Here is a 12,602-nt window from a genome sequence, read left to right as displayed (position 1 = left end):
AACAATACGCACATTAAAATTCAGTTCAAGAGAAGTCCGAGTCTGATGTCAGAAGATGTAACCAAAGAAAATAAACAAAATGACAATAATACATAAATAACAACAGACTACTAGTAGTTAACTGACTCCAGACTTCAATTAAAATGACTGAAAGATTATGATTTCATCATATGAACATCAGGCACAATCCTTCCCGTTGGGGGTTTAGTATCATAACATATGTGTATATATGTCTCTGATGATTCCAATATGTATATTTAACCAAAACACATAATTTACTAAGTTTTTTATTACAATTAGATAATTCAAGGATTTGTTTAGTTATATAATATACTGAGACAAATATCCAACATGAAAAGAATAATTGGAATCAAAATGGACAACCACAAATAGTATAGAGAGCGGAGTTTGTCTTTTTAGAGAAAATTTACCCATACACACAAGATAAATGCATTGGGAAATAATGAGCTGTCGGTATAATGGGCTGTCGGGGTAATGGGCTGTCAAAGTAATGGGATGTCACCAAAAAAATATATATTTAATGGGGCGGTACATTTTGTTTGGTATTTTTATATCTATTCCTTTCTGATTGAGGATAGACTTGACAACTATGTGTAGATTTGAGTAAAAGACATAGGATGTACAAGGTCAGCTGCCCAACCGAGTGCCAATATTGTCAACATGATTTAGTCTACTCTTTAATGATTTAATTGTCCCGCCTCTTTTTAGACTACCAGTATTCCTAATACTTTTTGGAGAAGATGGCCGTGTTTTTTACGATCAAAGGGCTAATACTTTTTGCATGCACAGAAAACGGACAACAAATCATATGCTTCTGTATGTACTCAAAACGGACAACAAAGCATGCTACTGCATTTACTCAAAACGGATAACAAATCATATACTACTGTATGTACTCAAAACGGACAACAATTAATAGGCGAAAGGTACCGAAAACGTTAAACAAATCATAAGCTACTACATGTACTGAAAATGGACTACAAATCATATGATATTGCATTTCTGAAAACGGGCAACAATTCATATGCTACTACATGTACTGAAAACGGACAACAAATCATTTACTATTACATGTACTCAAAACGGACAACAAATCGTGCCACTGCATGTACTCAAAACGGATAACAAATCATATACGGCTGCATGTACTCAAAACGGATTCAAAATCCCTATCCATTCAACTTAATTTAGTCTGTTTAAATGCAGATTTCCATAAGCGGGACGAAAGATACTAGAAGGACAGTCAAACTCATAAATCGAAAATAAACTGACAACGCCATGGCTAAAAATTAAAAAGACAAACAGTAGTACACACGACACAACATAGAAAGCTAAAGAACAAGCAACACGAACCCCATTAAAAAACTAGGGATGTTCTCAGGTGCTTTGGAAGGGTAGGCAGATCCTGTTCCACATGTGGCACCCGTCGTGTTGCTCATGTTATAACAAATCCGGTAAATAGTCTAATTCGGTAGGTCACATTCATGAAAGGAAAGCAGATTGTAGTTACGACGTAAGGAACATATCTGATGTCATCTGTGAAACGGATACTCCATAACGGTCAACCAACTCGCGATGGCGTCTGTAAAATTTACGAAGGGATGATTTCAACTTCACCATTTGGAACTTTTGGTTTAATAGCTTCCTTGTGAGCAGCAATCCTCTATCAAGAAAATCATGATAGGAAATACAAGCACGGGAATATTGTATCAATTAGGAGATATATACCCCGCATGCAGGTGCTGCTGGATTGTTGCTACTTAGAAATGAAAAGTTAACAATTAGAAAGCTGAAATCATCTCTTTTGTCGTAAAGTTTTGTTTTCAATCGACCCTCATTGCCAAGTTTTAGATGTAAATCAAGATATGAGGCCGACTTACTTGTATCTGTTGTATCCTTTATCTCTAGTTCGATGGGATATATGCGCTCAACATAGTCACCAAATTTTAAATTATTTAGTGAGAGAACATATAGCGGAAAGTAGAGTTAAATATTGCTAACTTCTAATCTTTTTTTTTCGAAGAAGTTCCTGTATGAAGTCAAAAACAAGTCGGCAAAAAGAGGGGCACAATTGTTTCCCATTGGAATGTCGACAGTTTGTTGAAAAACACGTCCTCCAAACGTAACAAATATGTTGTCAATCAAGAAATCAAGCATATTAATAATGTCACTTTCAGAGAATGACTTGTTTGAATCAGAGTGATCCTTTGTAAAGTAGGATGTATATCTCCCTAAAACAAGATACTTGTATCTACGTTGGCCATTCTTTTTCATAAAACAAAGCAATACCAAATCTTTCAATTTGTAGTTTAGTTTGGAATATCCTACCATAAGTTTAACTTCATAGAATCCAGGTCATCATGAATTGTGCATGTGTCATCTTTCTACATGCCAATTTTGAACCAATTTTTAAAATTGTGTAGCGAAATACTACCGGCGGGAGTCAATTACTACTGAAAATAACCCCTGGTTATAATAATATCTGTAATACTCAATTTTGTATGCAAACTCATGGAAAAGTAAATTTTGGCTAAAAATGGTCTACATATATTTCTCTTTCAATAAAAGTTGCATTTCTGCACATTTGTTTGTTAGATTAAGTAAATAATGAAATCAAAAACACTATTCTCTGTCAAGGGAGAGCTGGTTTCACGTTCTAAATTGAATTGGGTGAATTGGTGGTCTGACACTTGAAATAGACACGAAATAATGGGTCCCAATTTTTTTCCCATTAAATTCACTTCTTGCGTCAGTATATATCAACTCTATATATCCGATGCCGTCACTATTTAAAGTTCTGCAGTCGTGAATTCGCTGAAAGCAAGACCAAAACAGAGTTCAGAATCTAGCAATTTCATATGCAGAATTGTGCATTTGGTCTGAGGTTAAAAACAGGAGTTAGACGAGGATACACGATGTCTGCTCTTCTTTTCAATTCGATAATCGATTGTAATGAGAAACCCCAACATTAGCTCCAAGAAGCCGGAATAAGATGGAAAATTTCATCAGGATTAGAAGATTTTGACTTTCCTCACGATCCAGCTCTTTTATCACATACCCACCATTTACAAGAGATAACTTATTATTTGGTCCTTAAAAATAAAAAAAAATATGTTATCGTTTGCATGTCTTCTTTGACTGGAAATATGACATCATACTACTAAGTGTATTGTTGGCACCTTTTTAAGACCTTTCAATCACCTTAGTATTAAACCAAATGCAATAACATGAATAACTGGCACATTTACAAATTGACACTTTTTCAACGTGAGAAATTCAGGTACGTTGTTTCTTGAGACTAAATGAAGGTCGCGTTCGATTTTTCACGATGTAAAGTTATCGCTGTCGGGATATTCACGAACATTGATACGTAGAGGATCTTCAAGGTACAGTGATACATATGCATGTCTGTGCAATAATTTACTTGTGTTCAAAACTTCAAATCTGTAATCTGTAATCGTAGTTCTGCCAATCAGGCACACCTCCATTCACACAGAGGAAAATGTCAATACGCAATATAACACAATACAACGCGCATCACTTCATATATTAAAATATAAAAATTTTCCGCCACCTCAAGAATTTATGTTACATACACAAATAAAACATAAGAAAAATCTTTGATATAAATAAAACTAAATATGTTCTTTGAATACAAAAACAACTCATTCTGGGACCATGTGTGCCCGTTATGTACTTGCAAGGCCAATCTTTCTATACTACACTATTAAGCAATTAGAAGTTAGATTTTCTACTGCCTTGCTTATCTATATTAGCTAATAAAGCATAGCGTTTGTTATGCAAATTATAAAGCAACTGTCTACACAGGGGTTACAAAAACTCTTTGACAAAATATTTAACTTACACTATTTCCTTTGACTAAATGAACGTGGTGTAGAAAGCTGTTATAACTTAGGTAAACAATAGTAAAAGAAATCTGCAAATAAATGTGATCCTTTTTTCTTTATATGATTATTGGTAGGCCGAGTTTGTTATAGGCCGAGTTTATGATAGGCCGAGATTGTGTTAGGCCAATGACAGCTGATTGCTATTCCTTTAAACTCCCATCTAACGTAATTATTTAATCAAACTCAACTTGAGAGTTTCAAATTATAAAAATAAGTTTAAGCAATGCAGCATTTTAATTTCAGTTTTCCCTTAGTATATAATAATAAATTTTATCATCTCGGCAACGAGTTCAATAACATAGAATCATGAATTACGGGGTGTAAATTTAAAGGAATGTCGATAACATCCGGTTAAAAAAAACTAGGACATAAAAAAGTAATTCGCAATTAACAATCACCCAAATCATGAATAAAATCACCAGGTTCAAGGAGAGGAGGAACTATGGTAAGCTTCTATATTGGTCTATATGTTGTAAATATAGAGTTCTAGAGAGAAACAATGACACAAACTATTGAAATGCTCAGTCCAAAATTATAAACAAAGGCCTTTTTCATGGAAATGTACCATATTTTGTTTGATTTTCCATTGAAAAAGTGTGAGGGTATCTACATATATATATTATTATTTGAGAGAAGAAGCAAAATGGAATTATCAAACACATGTAAATGTTTCATTGATATAGCTAACGTGATGGTACCAAAATTGCACCTATTTTGACAGTTTTTTTAACTACTTTTTTTTTATAATCAAGACAAAAATTTCCATTTTGTGTTTATTTTGTAGCCGTATCCTTCTGTATTAAATAGGTACACCAATTTGATTTTCAATCCATATGGAATCATAGAAAAATTGGTCTGAACCTAGTCTGAAATACTCTGACGTCCAACGGCTGTTTTGCCAGAAAATCTGGGGCCGTGGGACCCCAGCTTGTCTGGCAAAACAGCCGTTGGACGTCAGAGTAATCTTGGACTACTTCTTCTTTTGGTTTCTAGCGATCCTTCAATTATTGAAGATTATTCGCCGGGCGTCGACTATAAAATTTATAATTTACACTAATTTAGCAACAAAAAATCAAAAATACCAAAATCAAAAAATCAACATAACGTATGTACATTTGAAAAAAATAAGTTGTGATAAAACTATATACATTTGATAACAGAATAGTTAGGGATAGAATATGGGGATTAGAGCAGATTCTGAGATCATACTCTTGAATCCCTCTACTGTACTGCATGATACTATTTGTTGTGGCAGATGATTCCAATTTATAACTGTTCGTGGATAAAATGAATATTTATAACTGTCTTTAGATGTTTGTATTTGCCTAAATGAGTGTGGATTGCTATGTCTGGTTCTATTGTCAAGTGGGATCAAAAGATTATGTGTAGGAACTGCAACAATTTCATGAATAATTTTGTAAAAGAAAACAAGTCTGTATCGTAAACGCCTAATTTCGAGTGGGTACCAATTTAGGTCTGTCATCATTTCAGTAACTGAGCTGGTGTTATGGAAGCGGTTGCATGAGAAGCGTGCTGCTCTTCTCTGAACTTTTTCAATTTGTAAATTTTGTTGTTTTTGATGTGGGTCCCAAATTGTTGAGCAGTACTCTAATTTTGTTAGGTTGGACTAGTCTGAACCTAACCGCCAAAACATCAATGATTCTGTAATGAGTAGTACCCAAATTGCATCCAGTGGCGTAGCTAGGTCATTTCTATGTGAACGCCCGAAACTTGGGGGTTCTTAGCGGGTCCATTTCATAGCACCTTCTGGTAGTATAGGTTCGAAGTGGGGAGATATCTGGAATGAGATACTATTGCTATCAATAGCAACATTCTTAAAAATATCTAAAACTTTTTTATGTTTAATTCGTTCATTGTCAGTTAATTTGGAATCTAATGGTCATTGGTTTTAGAGAAAATGTCCAAAGCAGTTACTTTAAAATGTGTTCATTCTCAATTTTAACAGAAATGTTAAAATGCACTATTAGTTCTGTGAAACCTTGGTTCACGCCTGGGATTACTGACTTTCCACCAAAGCCGAATCCGACCTCTCGCAGTCCTTTATAGGATTTTAAAAAAAATCTTTCGATATGTTTGCTTGAACTGGTCAAGTTCCAAGACAATCTATGAAGGTTTATAAATTTATCATGTAAGAAAAAATCCAGACGGTGTGTTAATTGCGGAATAATAAGCCTGTCTGTTAATATAATACTGAAACTTAAAATGAAAAAAACAACACTTTCAGAATTTTGCTTTAGACAATAATCTTTAAAAAGCTTCTGTCAAACTTTCATGAAATTCGATGAAGGTTTGACAAAGTAATTGATGTGTTACAAACTAACCCAACACTGTATCCACTTATTGACTTCTAAAAGAACTTCCTATTATCCGTGAAATACAGGGTAAATACACATTACTTTACCATTATGCTCTGGATACTCATTTGATCACAATTAGTTTCAGTCCAACTTCCGTAATGTTTTTACCCCATACTGAACTTTAGTATCATTGAGGAAGCCGACGTTTAGAATCGTTATGTCTTGTTTTTGCGACACAAATGTCACATGCTCCAAAAATAATGCAAACCACATCGAACTTCAGTAGACATGGTAGATAATGAATTGCTTTAAAGAAAAGCAAAGTGATTAGAATTCACATGTTTCAGACTTTGACAGAAATTGAACAAAATTTAATATATAATTTGATACCATTTGGTTGAAATGTGGTATTTTTGTTATTTTCAGTCAAAACTACAAGCCATTGAAGAAAGAATTGCATTGTGGATGTGCTTTTACCAGTTCTGTTAATATTCTTTATATTAAAATATCTTTTTATCAAATTTCAAGTGTACGCCCGGCATTTTGACGTAAACATAGCTACGCGCCTGGCATCCATGCTTAAATTCGCATCGTCAAAAGTCGAATAACAGAGTTTTTGTTTAATTTTTTCAAATATTTAAACCAATTGGATATTTGTCCATGGTTACTCTTCATTTTTTAAGAAATGGATACTTGAAACATATTGTATTTGCTAATTTTAAAAAGATGACGTTTTGATGATGTCGCATGGCGGAATTCCTTCGCCAGTTGGGTATTATTTTTTTTAAAAGGACTGTCTGAACTGATTATCATTGAACTAGAACACATTTTGGTTTAAGGGCTAGCTGAGGCATGCCTCCGGGTGACGGATTTCCTAGCTGTATTGAAGACCCATTGGCGGCCTTCGCCTGTTTTCTTATCTTTGGTCAGGTTGTTGTATATACACATATTATATGATATGATAACAACACATGCATGGTAATTTTAATGTACATGTAAGTTAATGTTTTTGTTTTAGAACAGAGAAGTAGGGATGTTGAAGCTATCAGATGTCAACACGATGACAAGATACCAGTAAGTATATATTAATGAATAATAATTATTTAATTATATATATGTATCTACAAATACTTCAATATGATTGGTTAACAAATTAAACAGTAGACCAGATGCTATTGTTAGGTTTGTAAAGACTGTCGATTTCACCATCATACATTCATGCACAGCATGATATCAAACAGATAAATGGAATAGTAAGGATTAAATATGGTTTTTTTGGGGGGAGAGGGTATAAAAGTTACTATTAAAATAATAGTATTGATCTGTAAACTGGTTTAGCATGTTTATTGATACATTTTACATACAAAAAATATAAACATATTACGTATTAATCCACTTTTAATGGCTTGAGATTAGATTTTAGAGTACAGTACATGTATGTAAAAAAAAAGCATTATAAAGCTTGATTATTTTGTAAGGCCCAAAATATAAACATGTAAATCAAAGTTGTTATCTGATCTGTACAAAATCTTTTGACATCAGACTCGGACTTCTCTTGAACTGAATTTTAATGTGCGTATTGTTATTGTTTTACTTTTCTACATTGGCTAGAGGTATAGGGGGAGGGTTGAGATCTCATAAACATGTTTAACCCCGCCGCAATTTTGCGCCTGTCCCAAGTCAGGAGCCTCTGGCCTTTGTTAGTCTTGTATGATTTTAAATTTTAGTTTCTTGTGTATAATTCGGAGTTTAGTATGACGTCCATTATCACTGTACTATTATGCATATTTTAGGGGCCAGCTGAAGGACACCTACGGGTGCGGGAATTCTCGCTACATTGAAGACCCATTGGTTGCCTTCGGCTGTTGTTTGCTCTATGGTCGGGTGGTTGTCGCTTTGACATATTCACCATTTCCTTTCTCAATTTTAAAGATGTTAATTCTGTTAAAATACAGCAAGTTTTCAACAATAACACAAATGATCAATGTTAGAGCATGTTGATAACTTCTTACATAAGCATCAATACATACAAATTTCAAGATTTTTTATTAAATTATTTTTTTTGATTATAGGTGATAATTGAAAGATATGAAAAGGAGAAAAACTTACCACTGCTTGACAAAACCAAATTTCTGGTACCAGATAATGTTAATATGAGTGAGCTGGTCAAAATTATAAGGTATGTTGGTGTGGAGGTATGATGTGCTAATCAAGTGTTCTCCCCAGGATTTTTGGATAGCGCTGTGGTATAAAAAATGTAAGCGCATACAATGTAATTTTCGACAATTCTGAGTATTAAACTATATCGCGACGCACAGTTTGTTTGTAATTGATTTGTTATGTGTTTTTATTATATCATGCTGTTGATGTTTCCTCTTGTTATGATGCCCTTGTCATGCTCATGGATGTTACAGTGTATCCCTTAATGATGCTTTGTTCGTTAATGTTATTGTCTGGATAAAGAAGAAGAGTATTTAATGAGTGATATTTTGATATTTATTTTTCAGACGTAGATTGCAGTTGAATTCCTCTCAAGCTTTCTACCTCTTAGTAAACAACCGAACCTTGGTCAGTAATACAACACCAATAGCAGACGTTTACCGGAAAGAAAAAGATGAAGATGGTTTCTTATACATTGTATATGCTTCTCAAGAAACTTTTGGGTGATCAGATAATGCATTATTCATAAGTCAAACAATTGTGATATTGTCATATAAGCAAGTCAGATTTATCAATGCATTATGACCATATTTTTTTTATCATAAACTTTTTTTAACACTTTACTGGACTGTACAAAGCTGGCATAATTACTTTTGAATCTGACATATAATCGGACAACATATGTACATACATGGATACCCTATAAACATGTATATTATTTCAGAATATTTTTTTAACTGGTTCATCAGACCTGTTCTATTTGTAGCAAATTGTTAGATTATTTGTTTAAGTATTAAATTGTTATTTTTCTAATAAATTTACTTTAATTTGGCACTGTAAATTATTCTATTCAGTATGAGTAATATGGATTTGAATAACCAGAATTTGAGCAAAAAACTGATTGTGTTATGTTTATTGATTCACCATGACATCACTGGCATTGATTTTATTGGATTTGTGTAATTTTAACAAAGAGTTAATGGTTTCTAAGTTATATACTTAAAGTAAATAATTACATAGAAAATGACTTTGTAAATTAAAAAAACATTATATACATTTACTTTAAATCTGTTAAAGTTTATCAGATACTTTTGAAGGTTGTAATTAGTAATCTAAAGAAAATACATATGTAAATTTAAGAAAGAAGTAAAGTAAAACAAATCTGCTAGGTATCCATACAACCGTTGTCTTTTGTGTGCTATACATTTTATATCTTCCCCTTCTTTTCTATCTTTAGCTACTGTTTTTGCTATGTACAGCCTTACTTTGCTCTCTGTTAGTTACCTCAATGTTGTCAACCACCATTTTATTCAACTGGTTCCTGTTTGATATTTATTTCACTGCCATATCCATCAATAGAGATGTTTGGATTAATTGGGAACAGTTAGTTTGAAGAATGTATATACATGTTAAAGGGGATAGGAAAAACTCATTACAATTTAGTTAATTATGCTTTATTTAATTATATCATATTGTGGAATGTTTTTTTCTAAATCACCTGAATGTGGGAATGCCATGTTAAGTACTATAAAAACTTGGTTGTACAATGTATAGGTATGGATTGGTGCTTGTTGTATTAAGATTGTTTTGTTAGATGTAACTGTTATATGTGTATTTTAACTTTTCTTATCAGTCTATAGTGTTTGATTTTATGTTAACCAGTGTAAATTATTTCTTTTTTTAAAAGGAGCAAATAAAGTAAAAATGTTGTACTTTGATTGGAATATGAAATACTTATTTGGAAGAAGGAATAGTTTTATATTGGGAGTAAATTTTATTTTTTGTGATATTTTGTAAAAAGAGTGGACATCTTTAAAAAAAAAAAAGATATAAGTTAAAGCAAAGATTTGTAGAATAAGCTAAAGCCTTAAATCCTTGTTTACAAGAAAACCAATTTGTAATTTTTGTTATTTTGTAAACTTTTGATGACACTTATTAATCTCTAAAACTGATTTGCTTTGGGGACAATACGTTTCATTTGGTTTGTTTCAAGTCCTGATAAATATACTTATTGAAAAATTAAAATTATGTACAATGAGCATTATTTATTTAGGACGTTAAGCAACCAACAATCAATCAATCATTATTTATTTATTTCAAAACTTGATTGATATTTTAAGTTTAAAAAAAAAGAATGTTTAAACTGTATTGATGATTTGTTAATTATGTTTGATATCTTTTTTTGTTTGTGAATACAGGGTCATACAATTTTTCAATTCACGTGTCCAAACAAATGTTTAAGTTGAAACCATCAACAAATCTGTGTGAAAATGTTATATTGTTTTACTTAATGTGTTATGTATCTGTATTATGATAATGATCGGTATTGCCACACTTATCCCAGTTTTTTTTATAGCATTTCTTTATCTTATCAGTTGCTTGATATCCTTATTTAGAATGCAGTATGTCTTGAAGAGATACCTTGATACAATTATTGATTAAATTTTTTAACTTTCAAATTAGAATTTAAGAAAAATCTAAAGTAAGCTTGCAAACAAATTCTGAAGCAATTTCAAATTTCAGAAAAAGTAGACCAATTTCATGAATATTTTTTTCTAATTTTTAGACACAAGCTTTAAAAGTTATTTTCATATATACTAGTGATTCAATAAAGTAAACTTGCTGTTTCATTATTTTTTTGTGTTAGGATTAGACTCTATATTATTTTAGCATGTGTTCAACAAGTATTCAAGATTTATGCATTCTTTTCATGTAACTATATTTTCTGTGATTTGTTGTAGTGGGCATCAAAGAAGATGTAGATAGTAAAATTTCATGTGTGTATTTACTTTTACTGGTATACAATACTTAATTTGAAGAGTATTGAGCAAAATTTCTCATTTTGGTACTTCAAATTGTAATATTAGCCTTTTGATATTTCTTTTTTTTTTTATTTAGGTTTTATTTTGAGCAAAAAATAATCTAATTATTACTATTTCTCTTTGCTCTTTCCTGTATTGTTTTAATTGATGAATTTTATTGAAATTCTTTGTTTCACAGCAGAAGAGTATATTAGAATAAACATATAACATTTATAAGAAAAACTATGCAAATATTTTCTTGTATAAATCAAGTGTATTTACCACAGGAAATGGTACTTTTTTTCAGCATCTTTTGTGATGAAAGTCTTTATTTTTTCTGTTAATTGTTGAACTTTTATATTTTTTTGTATTCTTATGTTTCACATTAATATGGTTAATGTATTAAACATTTTCATGAAATAGATAAAAATTTATAAATAAATAACAAGAAAGACCTATTATTTTCAGTAGCATTTAAAATTGTCATTGTACTTCCTGTATCACTTATGATATACTTGAATAGCTACTTTGATTTCTAAAGTTTTTATAATTACAAGGAGATGTTTGTTATTGGAAAATCCATTACTAGTTTCCATGAAATGCATACAAATTAATACCAAAAAAAAGATTTAAAGTCTAAATGTATTCTATCAATAAAGTATCAGTATTAGGTAACAATTATAACCTTCCTTGAATTTTTTAAAACTGGTTTATTGATCATAGATTATGGTATTTATGATTTTCTATAACTAACATGTTTAAAAAATTATGGTGAAAGATTAAAAATTGATGATACAATTAATGTATACTGATATTGTAAATAAAATAAAACATGTGATAATCTGTTATACACAATGCCATTTCTCCTTAAAAATGATGCTGTACTCAACACTGCTGACCTGGACTTGTGGTCATACAAATTTGAAGTATGATTATTGTACTTCGACTATTTTGAAACTGGTATATTGATCATAGATTATGGTATTTATGATTTTCTATAACTAACATGTTTAAAAAATTATGGTGAAAGATTAAAAATTGATGATACAATTAATGTATACTATATTGTAAATAAAATAAAACATGTGATAATCTGTTATACACAATGCCATTTCTCCTTAAAAATGATGCTGTACTCAACACTGCTGACCTGGACTTGTGGTCATACAAATTTGAAGTATGATTATTGTACTTCGACTATTTTGAAACTAGTATATTGATCATAGATTATGGTATTTATGATTTTCTATAACATGTTTAAAAAATTATGGTGAAAGATTAAAAATTGATGATACAATTAATATATACTATTGTAAATAAAATAAAACACGTGATAATCTGTTATACATTACCATTTCTCCTTAAAAAATTATGCGGTACTCAACACTGCTGAC

The 12,602-nt window shown here is 31.3% G+C and overlaps 1 protein-coding gene across 3 annotated transcripts; it reads left to right on the top strand.

Moving 5' to 3' along the window:
* The first annotated feature begins 4,215 nt into the window (after nucleotides 1–4,215).
* On the top strand, nucleotides 4,216–12,046 carry LOC139481066 (microtubule-associated protein 1 light chain 3 beta-like). 3 transcript variants are annotated; one of them, XR_011654552.1, is made up of 5 exons: nucleotides 4,216–4,374; nucleotides 7,266–7,321; nucleotides 8,320–8,426; nucleotides 8,755–10,321; nucleotides 10,879–12,046. XR_011654552.1 is itself a non-coding variant. In XM_071264136.1 (4 exons), the coding sequence occupies exons 1-4, from the start codon at nucleotides 4,335–4,337 to the stop codon at nucleotides 8,912–8,914; spliced, it is 363 nt and encodes a 120-aa protein (XP_071120237.1). In that variant the 5' UTR covers nucleotides 4,216–4,334; the 3' UTR covers nucleotides 8,915–12,046. The 3 variants fall into 3 exon arrangements, 1 of the variants encoding a protein (XP_071120237.1); XR_011654553.1 differs by having other exon boundaries at nucleotides 8,755–10,591; nucleotides 10,871–12,046; XM_071264136.1 differs by having other exon boundaries at nucleotides 8,755–12,046.
* The last annotated feature ends 556 nt before the right edge of the window (nucleotides 12,047–12,602 follow it).

This window comes from Mytilus edulis, chromosome 7, assembly GCF_963676685.1.
Source record: "Mytilus edulis chromosome 7, xbMytEdul2.2, whole genome shotgun sequence".
NCBI lineage: Eukaryota > Metazoa > Mollusca > Bivalvia > Mytilida > Mytilidae > Mytilus > Mytilus edulis.
Note: the sequence above shows the minus strand (reverse complement) of the source record. Positions and strands in the feature narration are given on the sequence as shown.

Bases quoted from the DNA above. Each gene is read 5' to 3' on its own strand.
- LOC139481066 (XM_071264136.1), top strand. From the start codon at position 4,335: ATGAATAAAATCACCAGGTTCAAGGAGAGGAGGAACTATG. The intron at 4,375-7,265 runs GTAAGCTTCTAT...TTTTTGTTTTAG, and splicing joins CAAGGAGAGGAGGAACTATG to AACAGAGAAGTAGGGATGTT. The intron at 8,427-8,754 runs GTATGTTGGTGT...TTTATTTTTCAG, and splicing joins GAGCTGGTCAAAATTATAAG to ACGTAGATTGCAGTTGAATT.